This window comes from Caretta caretta, chromosome 5 (assembly GCF_965140235.1).
Source record: "Caretta caretta isolate rCarCar2 chromosome 5, rCarCar1.hap1, whole genome shotgun sequence".
NCBI classification, from domain to species: Eukaryota; Metazoa; Chordata; order Testudines; family Cheloniidae; genus Caretta; species Caretta caretta.
The window spans coordinates 114,014,846-114,042,804 of record NC_134210.1 but is presented as its reverse complement, the minus strand read 5'-3'; the positions used below and the strand labels follow the sequence as shown (position 1 = coordinate 114,042,804).

General features: G+C 42.0%; 2 protein-coding genes across 8 annotated transcripts in view; one reads left to right on the top strand and one right to left on the bottom strand.

Moving 5' to 3' along the window:
• The first annotated feature begins 366 nt into the window (after nucleotides 1-366).
• Nucleotides 367-27,109, top strand: HACD4 (3-hydroxyacyl-CoA dehydratase 4). Of its 5 annotated transcripts, XM_048849370.2 has the most exons (8): nucleotides 372-1,328; nucleotides 2,824-2,851; nucleotides 11,099-11,202; nucleotides 11,979-12,106; nucleotides 16,209-16,318; nucleotides 20,125-20,231; nucleotides 20,925-21,056; nucleotides 22,450-27,109. In XM_048849370.2, the coding sequence occupies exons 1-8, from the start codon at nucleotides 1,106-1,108 to the stop codon at nucleotides 22,530-22,532; spliced, it is 915 nt and encodes a 304-aa protein (XP_048705327.1). In that variant the 5' UTR covers nucleotides 372-1,105; the 3' UTR covers nucleotides 22,533-27,109. The 5 variants fall into 5 exon arrangements, with proteins under 5 accessions (XP_048705329.1, XP_048705331.1, XP_048705326.1 ...); XM_048849372.2 differs by lacking the exon at nucleotides 20,925-21,056 and having other exon boundaries at nucleotides 367-1,328; XM_048849374.2 differs by lacking the exons at nucleotides 20,925-21,056; nucleotides 22,450-27,109 and adding an exon at nucleotides 20,419-20,918 and having other exon boundaries at nucleotides 367-1,328.
• FOCAD (focadhesin) overlaps nucleotides 27,110-27,959 on the bottom strand; it is a 200,530-nt gene continuing 199,680 nt past the window's right edge. For all 3 annotated transcript variants that reach the window (XM_048849366.2, XM_048849367.2, XM_048849368.2), the window contains one exon: nucleotides 27,110-27,550. In XM_048849366.2, coding sequence (XP_048705323.2) covers nucleotides 27,477-27,550 — 74 coding nt within the window. In that variant the 3' untranslated portion in view covers nucleotides 27,110-27,476. The remainder of the gene's footprint in view (nucleotides 27,551-27,959) is intronic.

The following is a 27,959-nucleotide window of genomic DNA, read 5'->3' as shown; positions in this document are numbered from 1 at the left end:
GATTCAATGGCTCTCAGCACCCCTGCCAGCTCCTGTGCCCCAGCCCAGTGTTCCCCCGATAGCCCTTCGGAACCCCAGTTTGTGTGACACCGCGCAGCAGCCCCGTGTGCCCCGCTCTGTCCCTCCCCATATCCCGAGTCTCCTCACCTGGCCCCCGGAGCAGCGCGCTGCGCCTCTGGCGGCTCCCGCCCCTCAGCCAGCGGCCCTCTCTTCGGGCGGCACCGTGGGCACAGCGGCCTCTGGCGGGGGAAAGGGGTAATTGCAAGAAACCTCTGTTCGGCGCCGGGGGGGCGGGGGAGGGGGCGAGTGTACCAGGAACCAAAGAAACAATAAAAGGGAAACGTCTGGGAGCTCCCGCCATTCCTCCGTTTGCTCTGGGGGCTGAGTTTACCTCGCGTAGGTCCAGCTGGTTAAAAGGAACCCCGCGTTGTGAACGCTTCTTACTAGCGTTCACTGTTCTGAGAACTCCCTCCAAATACCCCCATGGGGGCGGTCACCAATGCTGGGGGGGGGGGGGGGGTGCAAGCTGCCGTCTGCCGCTAAAGTCCAGCTAACCCCGCTGAAAGCAAGAACTCTTGAGAGACACCGGATGCAGGAGGCTCTTCTACATTAGGGCACCCGCTGGTTTAGCTGGGCAAGTCCCCGCTGCGAGGGGGAGGTCCTCTGGGTGCACTGCCCGGGGAGTAAGACCAGCTTCAGCGCGGAAGTCTGGTGGATGAAGCCGAACAAAACCAAAAGGGGGCTGGTGGGAGGGACGCTGGATGTTCACAGACAGCCAAGACAAATAGCTTCCTACGCCGGATCGGCCAGAGCCAGCCGAGGAGAACGAGGAATGACCACGTAAAAGACCCTGCAGAAAACGGCAAAAGCAAATAATCACCCAGCCATAGCGCTGACGGTAAAATGCCCCCGCAGCCCGGAAGCTCTCTAAGAGCCAGACCCCGCTTCGTGTCCCAGGAATGCGAACCTCCTAATGCAACCCCAATGACCGTACGCTTTCCCGGGGTGCCAGAACGTGGCTGCTTGTGCGGGACCCACAGAGCTAAAGAAGACTGCTGATTGGCCCTTGGAACAGCCTCTGGGGGCAGGGGGGCGGGATGGAAAGATGCGCCCCTTAAAGACCCACTCCGCCGCGCGCGGTTTTGCGGCTGAGTTGCGCGCTGGGGCTGCGAGGGCGTTAGCGCCGCACACACGTGCCCGCCGGAGTCCCTGCCCCAGGACGCCGCAGGCTGGAAGCTCCTTGGTTTCCGGGTGCGATTTAAGACTATATAAAGAGATTGGGGTCTTCACGAGCTCGGAGATCACCTGCCGTCGATCATCAAAGACACGTGAGCGAATAACCTCCAGGTGTATCTGCGGGAACAGTGTTCTTGCTGCGTGGGCTGCTGAGCCGCTGTAGAATTCCAGTTCCTGCCTTAGGTTTGCTGGAAGCTGAAGTTATTGCCCTTCAGGACGTGCCGCAAGGCTAATCTGTGCGCTCAGGCTGACAGTCTGAGAACATGAGTGCCTCAAGTTAGGCTCCTGTGTCCCTATTTAAAAGTAAATTTTAAATAAGTAGAAGTAGCCTGACTTCTTAGGGGTGCTGAATAGGCTCCATTCCTGTAGACCTCATTCATATTTGTAGGTGCTCAGCACTTCTGAAGAGCAAGCTCCTTTCCTAAATACGGATTTTTGAGTCCTAACTTCAGGCTCGAGTGTTGTTCCTTCCCCCTCCCCCGTCTCCTTTTCTGATTGGACGATATTCGTGGTTGCTTGAATGGGGCAACAAAAGGAGTTAGTGGGTTCTTGGATGAAATTTGGAAAGTTTGGTTTTAGGTCTCTCTCTGTTGGGGAAGGGGGTGGCTGTTAACTATGGCATATTGATACATGAGCAGGGTGGGGGATGGAACCATTTTAGAAAAAAAACAAAACTTTTCCCCACTGGATTTCAGAGTGTAATTGGCCAAATAACTAGCAACCTCAATCCTCTAACAAAACAAAGGTTTGCGTTCCAGAAGGGCTGAGCACTTGCAGGGAGGTGGTTGGTGGATAAATGTTTCAGGGGTAACTTTATTCAAAACCTCCACAGGCCTAAACAATGAATGGAGCATAGTTTTTGCATATATGTGTAAAAGGGTGAGAATCAAAGTGGAATCTATGGACCAGATCACCCTCTCCCATTAAAAGAGCCACAGGACATGGTGAATGCACAGCACCTCTGAAAAATCAGGTCATACATTTTCATTATCAGTGTCATTACATTCACCTTCCTCTTATCCTCTGTCTTTGTTAAATTTTTTCTTCATACTGCCAATTACTTACAAAGATCCAGCCTTGCTTCTGAGTCATTTGCTTTTGCTCTTACTGTCAATTGTAGTCCTAAGGTTTCTTATCTTGGCAGGCCAGAGGCTGTGTTGCTTCCTTTGTACTATAGCTTGAATACTGACTGTTTATAGTTTGTCTTCCTTGATAAGAAATATCTGGAAAACTTTTTGTGTATAAAACAAAAATGTTTTTTCAACTGCTAAAAATACCTAGAATTGTTTCCAATGGTTCACTGAAAAAATAATACTTATTTACTTTCCTAATACACAATGTTCTCCATTTAGCCACCTCCACCATTGGGTACAGCCCTGAACTCCTTATCTGGGCAAACTCCCACTGGCTCTTTTGCAGATTTTTTTTATTATTTTGAATATCTTAAATACACTTTTGCTGCTCCATAATAAAATTTACACCATTGCCTTAGTGATGAGATTGAGTCCTGTTGCAGCTTCACACACACATTAAAAGAGGGTTTGCTGTGCTGAAAGACCTTTTTTTTTTTTTTTTTTTTTTTTCTAGGCATCCACTGGGAAGCAAAAGAGCCCTGGTAAGAGTTAAGGAATTTAAAAGGAAAAAAAAATTAGATACTATTTAAAGGGTCCTCTGTTAGACACTGGATTTTTATTTTTATTTTATTTTTTTTAAAAAAGCTCCATTTAAAAAAAATACAAATTGACATTTTTCTATTGATTTTTAAAAATGAACTGTTGAAATTTATATTAGATTCAGCTTCTTAAATAGCAATTATAAACAATGCTTTATAGTGGTCAGCTCAAATGATAGCAGTTCTTTACTACATCATAAACTCAAGCAACTTCTGTGCAGCACTGATTTTTATACATGGATTAAGATCCATTATTGAAAAAGATTAGTGTTTATTCCAATGTAGGAGTACTTGGCTGTGTGGTGTTAAGTTCTTGATTAATATCCTGTGGTCTGAGGTGATGTTTCCCCAATTTTTCGCCCCAAATCCACATATGCCTACACAATGAATAAAACATAATGTGTTTGCATTTGTGTGTCAGAGGGGGAGTAGCAAAGTGCAATGTAAAGGTCAAATCACCTCCTCACATTGGGGAAAAAAGAGCAACAGGAGAGGGTAAAAAGAAAAGGAGTACTTGTGGCACCTTAGAGACTAACAAATTTATTTGAGCATAAGCTTTCATGAGCTACAGCTCACTTCATCGGATAAGTTAAGGTTAACTCCATGAGGTACCCCTTAGAGTTTTCTCTAGATCATTCCTTTGGAGAGTTTGGCTCCCAGAATCTCTTCCCTGGCTTCAGGTCCCCTGAACTTCCTCTAGCTTTCTGGTAGCCCTGCTCCGCCTGAGCTGTACAGGCAAGGACTCTTCCATCAGCCACCACTTCTCTTCTGATAGTCTTTTTATTTCACATGGACATGAATAAACACACATTTCTAGATGCGTTTTCCCCTTTCACCCAGGTATTCAGCCTTGCAGGATTGTTTCCATTAGGATAAGAAATTGATTATGAGTTAGGGATGTTCTCAGTGTAACTTTTTTTTAATTTACAAAAACTGAACACTGTCTTGTTTTCCTGAACACAGTAGAAACATAACGGCAGGCAGTTCCTTTGCTCGGAAATCCTCACAATCACTGCTTTAGTGAGCTCTTTGCTTTAGAAGCCCTGTCTCTCTGCTTCTTCTCACAGTCATGCTCACTTCTTCCCCTGGCTTTCCTCTGTCTCAAACACAGAGTGCAAACCAATATCCTGGCCCCTGCTTTTGCAATCAGGGAAACAGCTCAGTCCACATGGTTTAGCTCTTACCTGAAATATAGGGTATTTTCTTGGGCAGTAGCCTCTCCCCCCCCCCTCCTTTTTTGCAACTCCTATTGAGCCTGTAAGAGCAGTTGGCACATCCATTGGCTTTAATGAGGTCTATGATTGTCTTTGAATCCAAGATTCCCTTCATGGCAACCATTAGCACCTTTCAGCCCAGCATAAAGACTCAAAAAGTTTGCTTTAAGATGGTGAACGTTTTAATTTAGGGCCATATCCTGGAAAGGGTTGAGAGTCTCCTGCCATGGTCAGAAGTCAATGAGAGTTGAAGGTGCATAAGACTTGGCGAGTGGCACTCAGCACCTTGCCAGACTGGGCTCTTAATGTTTAGGGCTAGCCTGTGAGCCTCTTGCCCACACTGGTAAGCAGTTACTCACACAAGTAGTTCAACAAAATCAAGTGGGACTACTCATGTAACTGCTCACTACCGTAAACACGAGGCTCACAATCTGGCCCATAGTAATTTGTTTTGCCCTGACTTATGACAACCACGTTTTTTAGACTCCAGATACCAAGCCATAAAACTCAGATAACCCTCTCTGCAGAAGCAGAGAAGACCAGAGCAAGAGAAACCTTTTAAATATTCCAGTTAACTTTTTCTATTACCTGTTCCTCTACATCAAATTTATCTTTCCTAGTACAATGTCTGGTTGAAATAATCACTCTCACAAAGATTAAAAGAATGAGGCCCCCAAATAGAAGGTATTTAAGATTCAAAAGTACTTGTCAAATAAAAGTTTGGAAAGAGTTTATTTTTAAGCAATTACTTTGCTCACAGCTCTTGGGCTTTAGGGATTTGATTGTTTGTACAGTGCATTTAAAAATCACAACATAGAGATCTGTGTCTCTTCCTTTTGAGCGAGACTGTAACCTTATAATCTTTCCTGAGTGAAGGAGAGCGTACAGCTGCATGGCTCCAGGAGCAGCCAAGACAATGAGTCACAATTCCACTCCTGCCTTGGGGAGCAGCTAAGTTACTTCACCCCTTTTCATCCAGTGTTTTGCTCACTCTTTGCTGTGCAGCCAGTCAGCTACTCTTATTGGGGATGGAGGAAATGAGCCATGGTTCCTCCCACTCTCCACCCTTCACTTCCTCATTAACTACTCTGTGGGCAATGGCAAGGGAGTATCTGTATTCTCTTCCCCCACATTTTGAGTCACAATGTCACTGAATATCCTCTTGCTCTTGTACTATGAGGGAGGGGAACACATATTCCTTCCTTACCTTCTGTGGGCCATTAAATATTTTGTATATTTTTTTTGTCATGTTTCCCCTCTGATTTGTCTCCTCAGTTTGTCTTTACAATCTCTCTACATCTGTGAGCATTTCCATGCCCCAACCACTCCTGTTACCTCTTGCTTATCTGGCTGTAATTTTGCAATATTTATAAGTGGATAAGTCAGCTAAAACATTACAAAAATACAGGGTAAAGCATTGTAATAAGCTTCAAATTAAATTATATCAAACAAGATGAAATACGGGTATCTTAACTTCTGCAATGCCTCTGGATGGCCTCTAAAGTGATAAGTAATATAGTCTAATGGGAGACACATTCACTCTATTAATCTACTCCATCAGTGACAATGTAGATTGCTTTGTCCTGTGTCTCATTATGTGTATTCTTGCTACTTTGATATATTTTGTCATGTCTAGTTATTTAATATATTAATCTTCTAAATTATTTAAAATGCAAACATCTGGATTAAATAAATCAAACACACACCCAGCAAATCTTGTATATACAGGATTGCATCTGACCAAACATTTGCACATTTCCATACTATAGGCATAAAAAGTGCAGCTTCCATTTCTAGTGAAGTAACAGAAACAGCGTTATGTAGCATATTTATTTGCTTTGGAGTCACTTAGAGTCTGCTGAAAATTAAATACCATCACTTTATCTTTTCTATTTATGGATACTTGTTTAACTGTCTTCTGTATCACCCTATGCTCTTCTCCAGAATAATCTGCGTTTAATTTTGCATGCTTACTCTCAACTGGCCTTTGAAAATACCTCTTCTGACTAACTGCAAAAACTAGTGGAACTGAGTCCAGAGGCACTATTTGTAATAAGGCAAAAAACAGGCCTGAGGTAGTGCCTGCAGAAGAATGATAAAATGAATGAGGATCCCTTGAGTTAGTGGTTCCTTCCTTTTTACTAGGAAAGTGTCTACTTCTTTGCAGTGCTGCTTTCAGTGACGCTGGGGGGAGAAAGGAGGAGGGGTAACCTCCTAGAAAACAGCTGTTGCAGCTGTGACCAGAGAGGGAGAGACAGATGCAGCAGCAGTGACCATCTCCACACCAACTAGTAACTCTTGAGCAAAGGCAAAACCAGCAATTCAACCCATTCAACTGCAGAGAAGAGGGGAAGGTAAAGGGGGCAGGGATATGCATGCAGGAGGAAACATACTTTTGTGCTGGTTTTCAGCTGTTTGTCCTTGTTCCCTGCCTCCCTCAGTTGTAACGCTTGTGGGGGGTGGGGAGAGTTGAACTAGAAGCTCAGATCAGTAGGACAAAGGAAACAAGGGCAGCAGATGGGGTTTTCTACCAGATTTTTTTTTTATTTTTTTAAATCCTCACTCTTCGGTTTCCATGAGCTATTGCTTCATCGGTGTCTATTTTATTAAGTAGCAAGTGTTCCCTTGGGGGTGGTGTGGAACTGTATAGCTACTAACGGGGTACTGTTCAGCTCTTTAAGCTGTTCTGGGAGATTCCTCCCTTGGAACAGGAAGTGACCCTGGCCACAGTCTGTGCCAAAACCTACACAGGTTGTCATGATCTCTGTCCTTTGGATGTACTATTTAGTATCATAATGGAGAGAAGCCTTAAGAGCAGGGGTTCGCCAGAAAAAATTCACTCATGGCAGCCAGAAGACCTGGGCATTGGAAGCAGCAGGTGGGCCCCGGTTGCAGGGCAGACAGCCGAAGCCCCAGGGAGAGCGGGGCCGGGCAGTTGGGGCTGGCAGCCTGAGCCCTGCCCCCGTGAGCCAGCCGCCCAAACCACAGTGCTCTGCGCGGGGCTGGCAGCCCAAGCCCCAAGGAGAGCGGGGCAGGGCAGTTGGGGCTGGCAGCCTGAGCCTCGGTGGTCAGTGGGACCTGCAGCCTGATCTCAGTTGACCGGGGCTGTCAGCAGGGTCCAGCAGCAGGAGCCCTGTGGAGTGCAGAGGAAATTTAAACTTAAATCCCCAGAAATATTCATTTTTAGGAGGGGGTTCATGAGATTTCACAGCTTAGTCAAAGGGGTTCGCAGGCTGTTAATGTTTGGGAACCATTGCTCTAGAGGGTACAGTGGAGGTTTACAAGCCCACTGTCAGATGCAGACACCCAGGTGCTAATGGTGACAGTCATCACAGAAACACAATACTATTAGATAATAAGAGTAGTAGTAATATGTAGTTCTGTAATCATCCTATTTCTGAAAAAATCTGACTTTCCAAACTAAAGCTGTTACCATCTCACATTCTCGGCTGGACAACTAAAGCATAAGCAAGTATATGCTATCTGCCTGTATATTTTAGGAGGAAATAGGACACCCCCATTTTGCGAGTTATGCATGCTGAGGGAAAACAGAGATCTGTTATCTAATGCAGTCTCTCACTTTCCCAGACCTGTGGGTGTGCAAGAAAAAGCAAAGTTTTTCTTCTGAACAAGTTGGGATCCGCCACTGGGTCACAGCATCATAAAGGTTTCAATGTATTTATGCAAAGTAATAATTATAACATTATAAAAATTACAACTAAAGCACTAAGAAAAGGAGTTCTTGTGGCACCTTAGAGACTAACCAATTTATTTGAGCATGAGCTTTCGTGAGCTACAGCTCACTTCATCAGATGTATACCGTGGAAACTGCAGCAGACTTTATATACACACAGAGAATATGAAATATATGTGTGTATATAAAGTCTGCTGCAGTTTCCACGGTATACATCTGATGAAGTGAGCTGTAGCTCACGAAAGCTCATGCTCAGATAAATTGGTTAGTCTCTAAGGTGCCACAAGAACTCCTTTTCTTTTTGCGAATACAGACTAACACGGCTGTTCCTCTGAAAACTAAAGCACTGTCCATAATGAACTCAGTGGGCTGGGTTTGTTTGCAGTGATGCATATCACTCTGTCTCTCCATTCCATTCAATTCTCAAAACAGGCAGGGTATTGAAATGCATAATGTTCCTAAAGAACCTTTCATCTGAGGATCTTAAAAGCAGTTGACAATATTAAGGGATGTATTCTTAGATCACCCCTGTGAAGTAGAGAAGTATGTCACCCCCATTATACATATGGTGAAAGAAAGGTACAGTGAGCGTGTGTGACAGATGTAGGAATAGAACAGCTATCTCCAGACATCCCATCCTGTGCTTTATCCAGTAGGCCATGCTCCTAAGAATGCTGCAGGATCAGGCAATCCAATGTAAATGTGTATGGATTCCTGCTGTCAGCCCAAAAAAAGCAAGAAATCTAATTAAAGCCAAACACCTTTGACATTTTCCCTTTAAGTGGAAACAATGACAGTGGAGTTTTGCTTCAGGCCTGTGTAACAGGTTCCCTCTCAGAGCATTTATTTTTGCTCCTCAGACATAAAAGATGCTGCAACTCACATATAGGAAATATCATAGCAAAACAATTGGACTTTCTAATGTATTATTTTTCATTCCATTTAAATCCTCTTTCTTCCTCAACAGATTTCCCCTCTTCCCTCAAAGGCTCTGCATGGTAGGAACCTTCCATGGGTGAAGAGGGCTGGGTAAGACTCCTTTTGGAGCTCCTCAAAGACACTTCTTGCGTAGTGCCAGAAGTCCATGTGGAATGAAGAAAAGTACTTCCAACAAACAGCCTAAATGTGCTACTTACACTGTTCTTAGCCACTGCCAGCCTGGTGTAGGAAAGCCCCAGAGTCCAGTGTGGTCCCTCATAAGACAGTGTGGAATGCCATCCTCCAGGTCAACCCTTCACTTAAATAATGTTAAGCTCTCTTATTTTTGGGTACTGCAGTTAGTGCCTAACATTACGTATTGATGCCAGTTACAACATAGTCCCTAACACACTTACACGACTCATCAGGATGAGTTTTAAAACAAAACAACAGGTATATTGGCCAAACATAGAACACTAGCGCATAGTTAGTATTTATAAACATCCTCTTGGTTACCATTTGTTCTCACATAAGTGGTTTAAGAGTTCACATGCGCCAGATATTTGGCTGATGAAAGGTTCAGAGGAATATCCCAAAATTCTTGGAATAGTTTCAAACTATATTGAGGAAAATGCTACAAATTGTACATACGAGAGAGAGAATATATGAATTAAAAAGGATATAAACACAGTGCAAAGCCCAGGTACTATCATTAAACTGTGGTGGCTTTTGACTAAGCAATGGAGGATCTTGCCAGAACCTCTTAATATCTAACAACTTGTTCATACTTTTCCTATTGTTATAATATATGGATCCAGTTACTGGTTATTAATGGTACTTGACAGTAATGTTCATGTTCGGTGTAACTTATTTTTCCGTTTTAGGAATTTTTTTTCCTTAGTGCAGTAAGCTACACAACCCAGAGGATGTCAGCCACTATTAAATCCTGTAGGGTTTTAGTGATATCTATACATCCCTGTTGGCTTAATCTCTATTAAACAGTATAGGACTTTTCCATAAGGTGTTTGTACGAATGTATGTAATATGACAATGGGGGCTAGAACACTGGAGCACCTCAGAGTACTGGAAAATAGAAATAATACAATCAATTTATCTTTCTTCCTTCCTGGCTTGTGGGAGAAATAGCTTGATTGGCTGTTAGGTGTGAGAGAGGAAGACAGACATTACAAAGGGAAAGTCATGTCAAAGAGATGAGTTTGCACTTAATTCTGATCTAGGCCATTCAGTGTCTGGGTCATCCTTAGACGTTGCAGGAGCAAATTCCACAGTCTAGGTCCAGCTCCTGTGAGAGTTCGGTCTCCCATGCTCACAAAAATCCCACTGTTGGTTGACATTTACATGCTTCCAGTAAAACATAACCGTTGTGGAAGGCCCTGGTGATTGGAGAAGAGATCTTCCAGGCAACCAGGGTTTATCCCTTGTATATCAGGAGGGAGCGCCTGATTTGGACTCGATAGCTCGTGGGCAGATAGCAAGGAGAGCAAAACACTGGAGTGATATTCTCATGGTGGCCTGTTGGGCTGATTCGTTGTATATCAGTTGGAGCTTTATTCTGGCTGTGAGGGTTAATTCCTAGATATGAGTTGCAATAATCAAGCCTGGAGGACATGAATATGTTGATCACCATGCCAGATAATGGATGGTCCAGTAGGTAATGAACTAGTTTAGGACGGGGGAGACTTAGTTTAAGACCCTACTCTACCTTGGACTTTGTGTGACCTTAGGTAAATATCAAGGCTATGTCTACACTTGCACTTTTGTTGATAAAACTTTTGTTGGTCTGAGTGTGAAAAAACACAAGTTTAACTGACAAAAGTGCTGGCATGGACAGCGCTGTGTCGGTGGGAGACGCTCTCCTGCCAACATACCCACCGCCACTCCTGGGGGTGGTTTAATTATGCCAGCAGGAGAGCTCTCTCCCACCAGCATAAAGCAGCTACACGGGAGACTTTACAGCGGCGCAGCTGCAGTGTAGACCTAGCCGAATCTCTCTCTCTCAATTCCCCACATGTAAAATGAGAATAACAGAATTCCCCTACCTCACTAGGGTGCTGTGAGGATAAATACATGAAAGATTGTGAGGCACTCGGATACAGAAGTGATGACAGCCTTAAAAGCACCTTGGAGTGATTTATGAATGTCCACAAGGAAGGAGCATGATTTTCTGGCTATTGACATAGACACACTTCTTTAAAGTTTCAGCTCCTTTTCCTGGCAGTGGTAGACGTATTGTGTGTGTGGGCGGGGTATAATTTGCTTTGGGACACTGACACAGATAGTAACATAATACAAAGTAATGTATTGTGGGTTTGCATATTTACTTTACTGTTCCTGCCTTTACAGCTGTACAATGTACACTTATCTCTTCATCTATTATTTAATCCAATTCTGTGGACATTCCTGGATATTTACAAATATGACCATCAGGTTCTTGTCATTTGGGAAAGGTAAGACTCTTCATTTTACATTGCTTTATCATTTTACTTTAAAATCCCTAAACTGGACATAACAAACTTTGAACAAATGTAGGACTCTTTGTTACTGTGTCAAGTTATAATTTGTTAGATTGATAAAATACTGCATCTTTCAATGCAGATGACCATTGGATTGGTTGAACAAAACAATACTAATACATCTGCACTATTTTTATAGCTCTTGCTGCTATGCTGTCTCTCTTCTGCTAAGGACAATTAATATTCCATGGTATTTGATCTGACCTGCCTTAATATTTTGGAAGATAAGAGCTATATTTGGCCCTATGTTGACTGAAGTTCAGGGACAGAAAATAACTGACTTCAGAGTTAAAAATAAATGACAAATATTGGGAATACAAAGGACAAAGGTTTACACATAAACTATAAAGTCCAGGTAGCAGATATTTTATTAAACATCAAACCTTCCTCTATTGCAGAGGAATGTTTTTGAAACCAAATATCCAGGTCCTGCACAGATTTATTCAGTGGTCATTATAGCCACTTCACTTAAAAAAAAAAAAAAAAAAAAAAAAGTGTGTCAGATGTAGACTATCCCATGCCCTTCTTAGCTTCCCCACTACGTATACTACTTCCCAGACATTCATTCTGTGCTTGTCTGTTTCCAAAGGTCAGTGGCATGTGAACTTTACTTTTTGACACCTCAGTGGTCTTATCTGAGGCTTGGCATAGAAAGGATTCAGAGATTTAAATAATAGCACTGTGTTTTTTCTTCTTCCCTGCGGTTGTAGATTCTTTGGCCGATACCTTCTATTCTATAGGATTCGTAATGTGCCTTTGCCAGTCGTTGTCCATATTAGAGCTCCTGCACATTCTAGTTGGCATTGAAAAAAACTGTTTTCTCCCAAGGTTTTTACAGGTAAGTCAATTTATACTGCACCAAAGAATCCCTGTCTCTTTCTGATTGGATTTAACCTGAGCTGCAGTTGGTGACTAGGAGATACTTACAGGATAGAATTCCCCAGCATAATTCCTAATGTAACTTCCAGCAGCTCTAACTCGCTTCCTTGCCCCTTCCCTACAGTTAAGTGTATACTCGTCAGCAGACCAGCATGTTTGGTATCAGAATCCCCAAATGTATAATGGCAAAAGAAAAACAAACACAACGTAACCTACTGGGTGACCAGTAGAGCAGAATGAAGGGAAGACTTCCTTCATGGACAATTGAGTTCTTTCTGGAGCAGTGTTTATAGTCAGTAGGAGACTGGCTAATTCTGAGCGGTTGAATTCTCCCCACTTCCGTCCTGGAAGATAAGTATATCTCCTTGACTTCAATGAGAGACTCTTTTATTCAGGGTATTAAACAGCTTGGGGACCTGCTACTGTCTAAGGCTCTGAGGGACCACTAGGAGGTACTGTGTCAGGAGAAAAGAAAGGAGCTGGGCCATTAGGAGGTAGTCGGGGCACAAACCTCACCTTTAGTGAATTCCAACTGGCTCTGCTTTCCCCTTGCTGTGCTCAGCCTGCCTAGCTGCCAGTTCCTAACCAGTTCCCTAAGGCAGGAACGAGCAATGGGGAGGCACCACATACATAACCATGTGTGAGGAGGAACAGCAACTGGATTGCAAAGTGGTGGCTGAGAAACCCTTCCCAGCAGTTCAACAGGCTCAAGCTGCCTGAAGGAGGCACCGTTTGTTGGTGCTCATTGAGGGGAGGATCTCTTTTAGAGAGGGGTGGGCAGGGAGAGAGGAAGGGCTATGCCTGGGCTGGGTAGGAGGAAAAAGCAGTTCCTTTTTTTGACTAAAGGTCAAAAAGTTAGCACAATCACATGTCCAGACATATAATCAACTTACAAAAGGCTCCAGGGGTTGTGACATTTTATAGGAATTTAAGTGCATACCTTTTGTTGTGGGAGCAAAGAAAGAGGAGAAACCCGAACAATGTGCTCTGGCAGAGAACGAGAGAATTTTGTGTTATGTTCTCCTGGGAACTCTTATTCTCTGCTTTGGAGTTAACTTAAACTTGAGCTTTTGGTCTTCCTCTCTAAGAACTGAAAAGCCAGCAACTCCACACCTCCGATTCCTTAACAGGTGAATATTGATGAAACTGGTGCTACTGTCTGTGGTGCAAAGACAAGCACATTTAGTTGTGTTTTTAGTATTTTGGGTAACCCCCTCTTTTCAAATGATGCCCAGAATAGATGATGTATCTCTTTTGAAATCTGCATTTAAAAAAGGGATTGACTAATACAGATTTTTATCCTGAGTGCTGATTCTCAGGCATGGTGTCAAATGTAGAAAGTCATCAAAATGCAGCTAACTTTTAAATTGAAAATACAAATTCTTATAAGTCCACATGCTCCTATGCGCACACACACAAAAGTGTGCTGTCCAATGTATCCTGAGGCAAATGCACACACGCCTCATCTCTTAGAGAACAGCTATCTGCTAAGGCTAAGACTATTTATTGCACAGAGGTCAGTCTTGGCTGAGCTCACACGTTCTCTAGTACTGACATAGACTTTATTATGAATGGAATTTACGATGGAAGCTCAGAGCAGGAAAGCCAGCCTGAAGACACGATTCTATGACAATACAATTGCTGTGGATAAACCAGGTTAGATGGTAGTCATGGAAGAAATAACTGACAACTGGAGAGCTGCCACAGCCTCTGTAGACAATGGGCCAAAGGCTGCCTTTCACAGCACTCCCCCCTCCCCATCCTGTCAGGGAGAAGACTCTAATTACAGTAAAACTACTGTTTCCACTGTGCAAATTAGGCAAGCTATGGAGAGACCATGCAAGAAAACTCTGCACACTATGAATCACTGCAGTGCTCATCAGGGCAGCATGGAGAGGATTGCAGGTGGGGTCTCGGAACTGGGTAGGAATGGGTCAGGAAAGGATATGAGCAGGTATTATTTGTATTGTAGTTGGACTTAGGTTATGTCTTCACTGCAGAGTTAGTCCAGGCTCCTTCCTCCTGTCCACACAAAAAAAAAACCCAGCTCACTTGATGTTAATTTCAACCCAGGCAAGCTGGCGTGGTTGGGGGTATGGGTTAGAACCTGGGTGCTGCTTTCACTCAAGCTGGTAATCTGCCCACTTTGCAGTGAAGATACAGGTTAAATAACTCAAGTGTTGATACAGTTCTCCAATGCCTTCCCACAATTGCCCCCATGTGCCCGGAAGGACAGACAAATTACTCCACAATTCACTCTGAAAGAATCAGAGTGGATCACAAAGAACCATGGGATATGTTGCCAGAAGTCCGAGCACCACTCATGGGTGAGTGCAGCACTACTGAGGATGCACTTCACTAGAGTGTGGCTGTTCACACCTGAATTAGGCTAAGCCTGGGTACTGATTACTGTGACTAAGGACATACATTTAAAGGCCTCCTCCAGGGCAGTGTTCATGTATGCACACATGGTCCCTGTGCCAAAGAGCTTACCATATAAGATGAAAGACAAGTGGATATAAACAGATGGATGGGGGAGCACAAGGTAACCGTTAATGTTTATGGTAAGTGTAACAAGCAGCGATCACACCACATTGGTTGCCTGGCCATGGTGCTTTGTTCTCTACACAGCACAGCTGAGGTGAATTTTAAGGAGAGATTTGAATGTTTACAAAGAGGGATTGTGCAATCTATTTTGTCCTGATTGAATCTGATTTCTTGCTGTCTTGCTTACTCTTAAAATGGTCAAATTGTACTGTGGAAATTTGAGCTTGCGTACAGGACTGAGTGGATGCTGGAATGGGGTAACTGTGAGAGAGAGGAAATTCCACTTTGATCTTCATGTACTGAATGAGGACGAATGAAAAACAAAACCATACTGTTTACATTTTGTGAAATGACTGCACATGCTTCCTTTTCCCTTTTTAAGGACATGAAAAGACATGGTTTCTAGTGAAATTTTTTTAAGAGTATCAGGGCAAATACTTTACCATAGTCAATTAGGGATTGTAAGAGCGAGAACACAAAGCCACATGCAAACCCTCATTTACACATAAAGCAGAATTTTTTTTCTTTAAACAAACAAAAAAAACCCCTACTTTCTTCCCAATTTACTAAGGTACTAACTCTGTCAGCTGCTCTGTGTTGACAGATCCCTGAGAGCCTGTGAGGAACCCCATTGACTTAAGCAGGGTTGTTGCTGGCAGCTTTTTAGTTTAATAATTTCTGAAGGCTGCTCTGTTAGTCCCTTTCATCTTTGCTCCCTGGCTGAGACTGGAGTCTGATTCACTCCCCTCTAAGAGTTTACTTTGTGTTAACAACTGAAGGGAAAGATATGGCCAGAGAGCAAAGCTTAATCTGTGGCATACGTTAAAGATTTTCAAGAGGAGGAACTGGATCCAGCAGGGGGGGTTGTGTTCTGTTTCTAGATAACTAGGGGCTGGCAACAGGAAATCCGTTCTCGCATCAGTTTAATGAAGAATAAGACGATGCGTGGACATTCTGCTGTATCTGACAGATGTGGAAGAGCTTTGTTGTTAAAATTATAGTCTGTGCCCAGAGTTCCACACAGGAACTGGTAAATAAGATATAGAAAAAGTGTTGTACAGACATTCTATTCTAGTTACGCAGTGTTCTTTTCATGACTTCATAAGTGGGTAGATACTTTGCCCATTAAATAATTTAAATCTGTAAGAGTTAACAGAACAGATTGTGTGGGTCACTTGCTCAGCTGGTATGACGTCAGTGTAGCTATCTTGGTTTACACCAGCTGAGAATTTGTCCCTATATTTTAAACACTTTCAATGCAAGTATAATCCAGAGTGGATTAACGTCAGGCTTTTGGGAGGATTACACAGGCCTTCAGGATTTTTGTTACTGCTAAAGGCATGAATGCAGCCTGGGGACCTAAGCTGAAGGAAAGAACAGGGATGCCAGACTTAGTGTAATACACACTAGAGTGTCATGACATCCTTGTTGCTGAAGTGATCCAGAAGTCAGAGATACACAAACCATGCATATGAGTAGAAAGTCATTATTACTGTAATTTTTTTTCTTGTCAGATAACTGAGAGAATCATCATTTTATTTGTTATCACCAGTCAAGAAGAAGTTCAAGGGAAATATATTGTGTGCGTTTTATTTTTCCTTTGGAATTTACTGGATGTGATCAGGTAAGAAATCGGTCACCTCATAAAAGTAAAGCAAGCGCTTCTGTCACATGGAGCTATCCAAACCCAGTGCATGCCATCTGATTTTTTTCATTGTTTTGACCTCGGCAGAAACACATTTTTACGTTTTACACAAATGTTCATATTTGATAAGGCACCCTGGGGTTTCTAGAATAACTGGTGTATCAGTTAGGCAAACTGAAAACCTATTACCATATTACAAGAGTCAGCCCCTGCATTCAAGTTTTCTATTTCAAAAGATTTGACCTTTCTGACACCAGTTGAGAACAGCAGCCCAGCCTTTAAGGAAGGCCGTTCCCGAACGCTATCTCCAATACCTTTGCTTTGAGGTAAAAGCAACATCTCCTTTTTACAGCTCATGTAGGCCATGTCTACGCTACACGCTAGGGGGTGATTCCCTTGCTCACGTACACGTTCTCACAGCCGCTGTCCCTGGGCTAGCGTGAGTGGAAACGGCAGCAGCGCCACTGTAGCAGCAGCAGAGGTATGGCTGAGCCCGCACCCACCAGTTTCAGGCAGGTTTATACTGTGCATGGGTCAGCCATGCCTCTGTTGCTGCTGCCCATGCCCTTGGATACACAGCTATTTTTACTCATGCCAGCTCAATGAGAGCTACTGCAAATACATGTAAGTGAGCAGGGGGAAGACAGCCTTAGACACAAGACTTGTAGTACAGTAACTCACAACTGCAGGCCATTCATTAAGATTTTGATCGTTATATATCAAGTGGACAATGCATTTCAGACTGCAAAGAGACCTAGTTCTTGCCCCTGTGACCTGAAAGTTTAGGCTAGATAGGGCATATAAATGACACAGGGAGAAATCACAGTAGGCAAAGAGCATAGGAATAGAAAAAAGATTTACACAGCATGAAGTTACAGGTGACTTTCAATGGAATGTGTGTTAAGTCACTTACAATCCCACCCTGTTAGTTTTTGCATTGGACATAAAACTCACCCTGTGCAGGAACAATGTGCCTCTGTGGATTTCTGTTTGTTTTTTTTTAACTTACATCAAGGAAGACATGTAGGCTTAAGTGGCACTTAAGCAGTGTATAGCCCTTGCACCAGTTCTCTGCAAAGGGATGATTTTCACCTTGGATGGGTTTTTGTTCCATTATTTAAAATTCATTCATTTGTACTGAGATGACCTTGATGTCACTGGAGAGGTAGCTGAAAGATGTATGGTATGAAGAGAGCTGGAGAAGGAAGATGAATGGCATATGGGATCAAGATGTTTGTTCGGGTTCTAGGTGAATTTGTTTTAATTATTCATATCCCATTTTTTTAATTTTTAAAGATTCAAAGGTAAAATAAAACCCAATGAAAATGCACTCTTCAGCTAATGCGAAAAAGAAAACATCAGAAACAAAAAGCTCCAGCATAGAATTGTCAATATGTTATTATTTACTATAATCCTTAAAGACCAACTATTACAGTCAAAATAATGGCAACCATCGAGTATGCAAACGGATGAGACCTCCTACATAATATTGTCTCCAGCATAAATGTACGGTTCAAATAATAATGTAAAATGTTAGTATTGATTTAGAAATATTTTGAATCTAGTTTACTTTATAGTTCCTCCTTATCTATGGAGAACATATCTGTCTAGTTCCCTTTCCTTCGTTTGTTCACCATGGGGGTATGTGTGTAGATAGATAGATATAGACTTAATCAGATTTGTATCACAATCAGCCATCAGTAATGGATACATTAGCCCTGTCTGCTTGATTGTGTTAGACTCATTAAGTGTTCTGTTATGTCTTTGAGGCACAACTTCCTTGGGGGGTGATTGTTTAGGAGAAGTACCTGCTCCTTAAGAGAATTTCCTTCAACTATATTTTAAAACATACCAACAGAAAATTCACTGGAGACAAACCCCAGAAAAACAGCAGCTGTCAAAGGTTATATTTATTTTCAATGTTTCCCAGCCTCTAGGGAATACTTGCATTGTCTTTATTTACTGATTAGGGTTGAGCATCTGAGAAAGCATTATTTGAAATTACAGAATTCGGTGGCAGATTTTCTAGTGAGGTATAGTAGCTTTGTGCCACAGCACTGGTAGATCCAGCGGGCGTAGTGTGGGGAAGATCACACCAGCAAAAGGCGATGTTTTGGTGATAGAGCCAGGAGGAGGCTCTTCTTTCATACCTTAACAACCAGTTCTAGATACATTCTTAAAAGAGATGGAAGTTTTCTGAGCGTTAGAGCTAATGACACAGGGAGGGTGAATTCTACCTACCCCTACACATCTGATCTTTCTTGCTTATTACCAAGTGCACAGTCTGCGTTTTCTACTGTATTGCAGGTTTGCTTTAAAAAAAAAAAACTGGTGAAAAATAAAGGGAGAGAGGAGAAGGAACAGCACAGGTTTCCCTAACCTCTTTACCTTTCCATCAGGTGTACCACCCAGGATTTCACAGAAAGTTAATACTGGGGCCACTAGGAAGTTTGCTGAGGGCTGTGTTATCTGCCAGAAACAGTCCCAGCTAATGGTGGCTTAAACACTTTTTTTAAAGCGATCTACCGTAAGCATAGGCCTTTCAACTGACCAAAAATGTGATCAAACCAGTCTCAAATCTTCAGAAAGTTACTGGGTCACTCAGTTCAAAGAAGCTGGTAAGAATTAGACCACCTTGAGAGTCTAACAACCAGGAGTTCTGGATTCCCATTATGCATGATGACTGTTCGATTTCAGAGGAAATTGCTAATTACCCTATAGCCCTAGGACAGAAGTCTCCATTATGAAGCAGCAGGCATTCCACTTAACTGACAATCTACCAGTGTTCTGGAATTCTTGTGCTAGTACATAAACAATTTTCCATTTTACTCTTCTGAGATGGCCAAATCCTACTCCCAGACCCGACAGGGAGAGACAGGGAGACATACTGTTCTTAGAGTTCTTCCTCTAAGAAGCATTAGCCTGCATTTCTTGACACAAGGGGCCCTGTGGGCTTTTTTTTAACCGCCTACTAAAATCATCTGAGGATTCAAGGGTGTACATAATTGGGATATGGAGACTTATTGATGGGCCCTTTCTGAGAGGGCTGCTAGGTCCTTGGTGTTCTCCTGAGTCCCTATATCCACCTCAAAACTTTTTAGAACGACACCCATGTTGTGTAGTTACTGACTCTGACCCTCAGTTTTTTGCAGTGAAGATAAGGGAAATATTCCAGTGTGTATTTCTGGGCCCCATGATGGGGGGCTGCCCTCTTACTGAACACTAGTGCCATCTGTAACCATGGCAGTAATCCAACTTCTAGCCTGCTTCAATAATTTAGCAATAATAATATATGATCTAAAAACAACTATAATGGACTATATTCTAGTGTCCGTTACATGTATGAGCCTCCCATTGAAGTTACATGCATACCTGAAGCCCATTTCCTGACAAACCAATATGAAAGCACATTGGAAACTGGTTTGCATGAGAGCCTTCACGACCAGAAGCACAATATAGAATGCACCATATTATTATTGTTTTTATCTCCCCACCCTATGCCAGTGTCACAAATAAAAACTTTTCAGCAAGTTAGCTGTCTCTGGGTGCCGATGAGTTTGACACGAAATAAAATGGGTGCAATTTTTCTTTAACAAATGTCCAGCATTCCACCTGAATGGCTAAAACGATTAGAGTACAGGAATCTGGAATCCATCAGTTTCTCAAAATAGGTGACTGTTTTAAAGAGTAAGATGTTTATTCATTCCTATTTTATCAGAATTTGAAAAATAAACACAAGTTCTCCTCTCCCCCCCCCCCCCCCCGCCTTTTTTTTTTAATTCCAGATACACTTACTGCATGTTATCAGTGACAGGAACATACTATGAAGCTTTGACATGGCTGAACTACACACTATGGATTCCAGTATATCCCCTGTCAATTCTGGCTAAAGGTAAAAGGGAGGGAGTAGGCAGGAGGCAAATTACTTTTTTCTGAATCTCACTCAGTAGAATTTGATCATTTTGATGATCAGTGTTTTTGAGAAATAAGACACATTTAACCCCTTTACTCTTATCTACACACTTTTTCATCCTTTCCCCTTTCTCTGTTTCTTTATCTTTGTTTCTTGGTTTCTACAGGACAGTTCCTTTCTCCTGGAAAATTAACAATTTGTTAGTGCAACGAAAGCCACAGAACATCAACCTAGGATGCCGACACTTTTCTGCAGTCCTTCGTGTAGCTTAACTCTAGGCACCCAGTGCAAAGCGCAAAGCGAGCAAATGCACTGGTGCAGCTGACCATACTTGAAACCAACTTATGCATGGTACCATTGTGGCTTATAGCAGTTTACTGTATCTATACTAGGTGTGCACACTATACCTGTAGCTGAAAACCCCAGCAGTGATGAGGACTAAGTAAATATTTGCTAATCCTAGTTATCAAAATGATTACAACTTCAGTCTCAAGAAAATGAATTAAAAGTAAAGCCATGCATGCATGCCAAGTATAGTGTTTCATACAGATTACATTTCTCAAGATAAGGCAGTAGACCAAGACCCATTTTCATGCCTTAAATGTAGTTTTCTTAGAGATGGCCTTTCTCTATAACTCCAGATTTAAAAAACATCAAAACATTATTTTGCAGCATTTGCCATCTATGAATCACTGCCTTATTTTGAATCCTTCGGCACATACTCCACCAAGCTGCCATTTCCAGTTGCCTTATCGATCTGCTTCCCGTACATACTAAAAATGTACCTGGCAATGCTGTTTGTAGGTAAGATTTTCATCTCTTGTGAGCAGGATCTTAATGCCACTATGCTGGAATTCACAAACCTGAGGTGGCAAAAATCGAATCAATGAAAATTCTTTGTAAGCTGTGCCTTCTCCTAGTCAGTTCCCGCATTGACACCTGTGTGTTAAGCGGAAGTCTAGTTCATGTTGCTCAGGAGTTGACTGCTTGGAATTCCAGCATCCCATTTGGAAGTGAATTATCTGTTTCTAGAGAGAGGGAGTGTGGGGAAAAGAACTATTAAGAAAAAAGTGGATGGAAAATGCATATAGTGTGTTTGAGCCACCATCATTATAGATGTTAATTCAACATAAAGTCCTGAGTCAAGCTTTGATTCTGCTGCCATTTGTAGTCAATGGAAACCTTTCCACTTATTTCCAGTGGGCATTAGATCAGGCCCACAGTGTGTGTTCTTTTAAACTAGGTCTGACATCCTGTACTAAAACTCCTCAAGGCTGGAGGAGATTTGGAGCTAAATCCAAACTTCATAGCTTGTTCCCTCACTTACGGTTACTGTGGGTTGCAGCAAAACCCTGGATCCAAACAGGCCTGCGCTTTGGAGAAGTTTGCGTCTACATCTAACTTTCTGGCTGACCGCATCTGAACCCCCTCACATTTGGGTAAAGGGTGCTAATTTTTGTAGCATGTGCCCATCTGTTTTTAAAAAACTCATTGATCCTTTTAGATGAAGTACAGCGTTGGCTGGTTTATAAGGGATTCTTGTTCAATCCTCGACCAGTAAAATGAGGACATGAGTCATGATGGTGGCTGTGGGGTGGACCTGCTAATCTGAAAAAATATCTGTGTACATATGCATCAATGTAATGGCAATAACTGCAGTATTATAATTACCCTATATATAGTAGGTGTGCTTTAAGGGTTCCAGGAAAATGTTTCAGGACCTGCATTGGCTAGATTTATTTACTGAGGTCTCATAATTTAGTATGTGCATAGTCGTCTAGCCAAGCGAAGGCATCTTCAGTGGCATGATGCAGTTCTAGGCCACTGCTGAAGCTAGTCAGCGGGCATTCATCGACAATGTGCGTCGTGTGTTGCGGCACAGCGGCACAAAGGGCTGTCACGAAGGCCCCCGCAATACTGGTTGGCTGCACAGAGACCTTGCCTGGATCTGGCATTATATCTCATATAATGACAGATACCTAAAAATATAGTGTGGTTAGCTACAAGAATATAGAACCTGTCTGAAAAGCCTTACTCCTGTGGGTTTACTGAGACCACCCACAGGACCATTTGGGTCGATTGGACTCATCCCATTAGGGTTTTCAGGTGCAGGTCTAGGTCCACCTGTTCTTTCTAGGTGAATGCTGGCCCTTTTGGAGTCTGCTTCCCTGCACTTACATTTTATGTTTCAATTTAGGTATGTACTTCATCACCAGGTACCTCTGCTCAGAAAGGAAAGCTCACCTAGGAGCCAGCTACATGAAAGAGAAAAGGAGCTAAGTTGATATCTTGTCTCATAATGAGGAAAATTCTCTAGAACTATTATGCTAGCACATTGTGTGGAAATTTAGACTGAGATTTTCAGAAGTGATTAGTGATCTTATGTGCCCAACTTGGAGCACCTTAGAGGTTCCCAATTTATGAGGGCAGGTGCTCCACACTTTCTGAAAATGAGGTCTTTTAAGGCATCTCACATGGGGCACTCAAACATAAGCACCTCAAATCTCCCGTCACTTTTTAAAGTCTTGGCCTCAGAAGTTACTCTGTCTTTTTCGAACATAAAATGACAGGTTACAAACTGTGGCAAAAAATGTCAAATCATATCAGCATTTCCTATATTTTAATAATGGTTTCCTATTGCAGCAGTAGCATGTATTCTGCATTTTATATTAAAGTAAAATGTCAATGGTATTTTGTTAGTCTAACAGGTGAGATGATAATACAATGTAAATCAGATGTATGAATATCAAATTTGCTGGAACTGCAACAGATTATGAAGCAGAAGCTGCTGGTTCTGCGTTTTGCCACATTCACACAAATACCAACAGGTAAAACTGTTCACAGAAAACCCATCCTCCTCCTCCACTTGCCCCCACATTCTTAAAGTAAATGTAAGTGACACATGCAGTTACAGTGTCTATTCAATACAAGTCCTAGAGGGCATTTAACGTACAGAAGTAGAAGTTACGATTCTAATATATTTCCAGTAGACACTATTGAAGAATCAGTTTTTCTTACCGGTGACATCCAGATTATTTTGGAATTGAAGAAACAAGACAGACAGACACACTCACTCTTACTTTAACTCAAAGTGTGATATAGTCAGTCCAAAAAATACTCTGCCTTTAAAAATAAGACAATGGATTATATAAACTGTGGGCCAAATCCAAATTGTTTCACACATGAGAACTGTCCCATTGATGTTATTGATGTCAGTGAGGTTATTTGTGCAACAAAAGTAATTAGGATTTGGTCCCATGAGGTGGGAAACTACTTTTATATGAGAAGCAAGAAAATAGGATAGGTTTTCCTGGGGGATAAATTACTTTTCTGACTGCACAAGTTACTTGGAAATAACCATAGGCTGACTTGTTCCGCATTGGTACTATTTCCCACCACCCTTTGGGCTTGAAAAAATGAAGTGGATTAAAGAGTGAAATGAAAACACTTCTGGTCATGAAAATTCTCTTTCCTATTTAAGCCTCTGAAAAAGTGAAACTTAAGTAGGCTTCTGTCTTAAGACAACATTTGAATAACCAATGAGTGAAGAGCATTTCAAATTGATGATTTAGTGGCTCTAGGACAAGTCCAGAGCCACAGTCAGGCAGCTCAGCTGTATCTGAACTGCCCCTACCTGTGCTACCACGGCTATGCTGCTATTGATGCTTGAACTAGCTTGAGTACATGTGCATGATTAAAGGAATCATACTCCTAGCTCATACTGTAGACATAGCCTTAGATAAGTATATTTGTATGTTACCTGGGAGCAGTATACTAGACTGGGTACCATTAAACACTTTGCTTTTGCATCTAGGTATTATTGTGTATGTGGCTAACATACAGCACTTTTGGTCAGTAGATCTCAAAGCGCTTTAGAAAAGAGGTAAATATGGTGTTGCCTGCATTTAGGAAATAGAGTGAATATTGTTGTAATGTTATTTAGTTACAAAAGCAAACGTGATGTTTTTAACAATGATCATGTTATCTGCTGAAGGATGGATTTATGGGATCTGAGCAGGGGAGAATTCTCTCAGTGCAGGATCTGAGGAAGACAGAGGACCCTCTTAAGAATCCTGGGTAGCAGCTGTGCCTGGTGTGGGAAGGGAGTATCAGAGGCAGGGCTGTAGCATGTTACCCAGCAGAGAGTCCAGACAGCACAGTTAGCTGGGGACATGCTGCTGGAATGTTGACAGCCCACCTGAGACCACTTTAGCCTCTGGAGCAGTTCAGTTTCACAAGGGCTGAAAAGGTGGGTCAAAATGAACTTAGCACACCCCTGCCAACCCATTCCACAGGCTGGGAGCTCTGTGCTGTATCTCTTAGAAGCACAGCCCAGAATCTCACCTTATAAAGCATATCCTGAAAGAGTAAAATGATGGCTGATCCCTAACATTTGTTGAAAAATTATGATATTTTCCATTCTGTTTACATGGTATAGTCTGGTCAAAATTTTCAAACTCAGCTTCCTAAAGTAAGACGCTTTAAGTCTATGTTTCAGCACCCTAACAACTGGCTTATTTTTCAGCTGAACTTTGCACCCACTCCACCAAATGAAGAGAGGGAGTTGTAGGTATTGACTGCTTTTGAGAATCAAGCCATTCTTATATAGGGGTCTAAATCTGAACTTAAGCCAACTTTAGGCATTCAAAAATGAAATTGTTTGCTGAAGTTTGTTGGTGTAAAGTTACTGATCCACAAACCTATTGTAGTTGCTGGTGTTGGCAATTAGCTTTACCATTTAATTGACTGTTTTTACATTGAACCATACTTATGTGTAAAATCCCACCACTAATATTGTATTTCAGTTTGATACATTCATATTTACTTAGTGAACATTATTTTTAATCTGTGCAATTATTTTTTTAATTTTGAATTATAGCAAACCTATTTTAAAAAAATCTTTGGTTGAAAATATGGAAGTTACTACCAAACCTCATTTATCCGCACATGGGCACCTGGAGCATGTAAATGGCTTTCATTTTTATAGTGTGTATATCAGTCAACACTGATTCTGCACTAGCAGGGTGAAGATGTCGTGGGCCAGGTGTTCAAACTCATACTACGTTTGCAGCTGCAAAAAAGTGTGTTTAGTTAATCTCAAACTACTCAAAGAATTAACAGGCTGATTTGATGAATCATGCGCTCATGTTCTAGATCAGTGGTGCTCAAGCTGTGGCCTGCTTGTAGCCCAGTCAGCACACAACTGTGCCCCATGTGACATCCTCAGAGCCATATAGGTTGTGTGTGTGTGTGGATGCAGCCCACATAAACGGGATGAGAACCACTGGTCTAGATGGTTCTTAAGAATCACTACTGGCATGTTAATGGTAATACAAAGGCTACATCTACACTGTGCCCTAGGGGTGTGATTTCCAGCTCATGTACATGTACTTGCATTAGCTCTCATCAATAAGAATGAGAACGGCAGCAAGGCTTAGCCGCTTGAAACCCACGGGTACATGTACACAGTGTAGTGGAGCTATGCCACCATTGCTTATGCTGCCATAGCTACACTACTATTTATACTCGCACTAGCTCGATGAGAACTAATGTGAGTATGTGTACTTGAGCTGGGAATCACACCCCGAGGTCATAGTCTAGACACAGCCAAAATGAAAACACATATCTTGAGAATGCATATGTCTACTGCAATATAAAGCATACACAAGTACCATACCAGATTCTCACTGTTTAAAGGGTCTTGGTTAAAAGAGGCAAATAGCAGGCATAGAAGATTTATTCATTCACTTCAGCTGTTAAGAATACTTAACTGGGAATAGTAATAAGAGAATAAATATTCTAGTGTGGCATATTATGAAGATGAATACTTAACTGAGAAAACCACCATATATAGGATAGCTAAATTATACATGCTCAGACTAAGATCACTGCAGTAGACACTAGGGGCCAGTATGGGATTACTCAGTCAATTACTGGTGATGTTTACCCCAGTGCAGAGGGGGCTTCTTCAAGAACCTGAGCACCAATTAAGCTGCTCTTTAAGCTCCATCTTGTGTGGACCCTTGCATTGGGGTATATTTTTTCCTATTTAAGTTGGAGACATAGGCAGCTAAATTGTGAGGCACATGGGTTAAAGGTAAGTAGAGGGACCAGGCCAAAATAAGATTCAGAAAGGGGACTTATAAATGGGAGGGCACAGAGCCAGGAGGGTAACATTAGAAAAAAAGAAGAGGGAAATAAGATTTCAATAGCAGGAGAAATGAAGGCACTTAGAGGGAGGTGAGAAAATGTACTCCCCAATAAGAGTAGCTCCATATTCTTGCTGGGAAGAAAGGAGAAGTCCTATGTCCTCTCAGAGACACTAAGATGCTAAGGAGAGAACAGACCTGCCATCTTCCTTTTAAAATGGCAAAGGTAGAAAAGACCTGCTGTCCTCCCCCTGCTGAAAGTTGACGCTATCTCTGTAGCAGGGAAAGGGTGTTGTTGGAGTGGGAGATTTGAGGAGACGGAACATTCTGGAATGTAAGGGAGATGGGGTCATCTTAGGTTTTGAAAAGTATCCAAGCTTCTGGAAAATTATCAAGATCCCAATTTTCTGAGGCCCTGAATTGGAATATTCATGTTTAAATGAACCTGACATTCATCAAACTGTATCTAGCAATGCCCAGATCCCACGCTTACCTGGATAAGTGTCCCTGGTAAAATTGTTACAAGGTTAGCAACTATGCTACTATCACAAAAATAGCGTTGTTCATGATATAACAACAATGGATGATGAATGCTATAATATGGCAGGATCATAATGTTAACAAATTTTGTCAGTTGAAATTAAAGCTAATTTAAAAGCCAGAATAAAGAAATATGTCTTCTAATAAATACACTATGTCAAACAACAATTTTGCAAGATTTGTTTTTAATTTTTCCACCTATTCATATAAAGCTTTCTGCTGTCTGCAGCTTTCACTACACTATTTAAATACCTCTGAAAAAATTAAAATTTCTATCTCACATTCAAAATGTAGCCCAAAGCTTATCCTCATACCAGGGCAAGACAGCTCACACACAATAGAAGCTGGCCTACTGACCAGTCAAACCAAATGACTTTTCCTCTCTCTGAATCCCTGGGAAGAAAATCCCTTAATACTCAATAGTATAAAATTTCTCTGGAATGACACTTATTGATGACTGAACATTTCTTCTATTCACTTTTCTCTCAGTATTAAGGGCCGTTTCTTTATCAGATATGATGATGCTGTCTTGTGGCTACCAACCATAAGCCTTAGTCCATACTGCTTTCTTCTTGAACTCTGGTAGAAACCTCAAGGCCAGAAGTGTAGCTGAGAAAACAAGGACAAGCACATGATTATGTACAGACTGTATAGTAAAAGACAAGAATCACCTGTATCACAATTATTTCTATATTATTTTCACTGGCTGTTTGCAGGGTTCTGAAGAAGCTAGTACAAGGGGGATGGTATTTGAGCCGGGGTCTCCAGGTGCAACCACAATACAAAATAATAATAATAAATAAACTTTTCTCCCATCTCCTCCTCTTGCTAATAATCTCACCTCATTCCATGCTCTTCCCTGTTACTCCCTAAACCCCTTGATGCTTCCATATGAACGGCAGGACACCATGAAAGGGATTAGCTAAGGAAGTGTGTATAATTTCCAGCAAGGGCAGGTTGATCATATCACAATTTGCTCCTCCCGTGGGACCCAACCTGTTCATGGCCACTACAAACA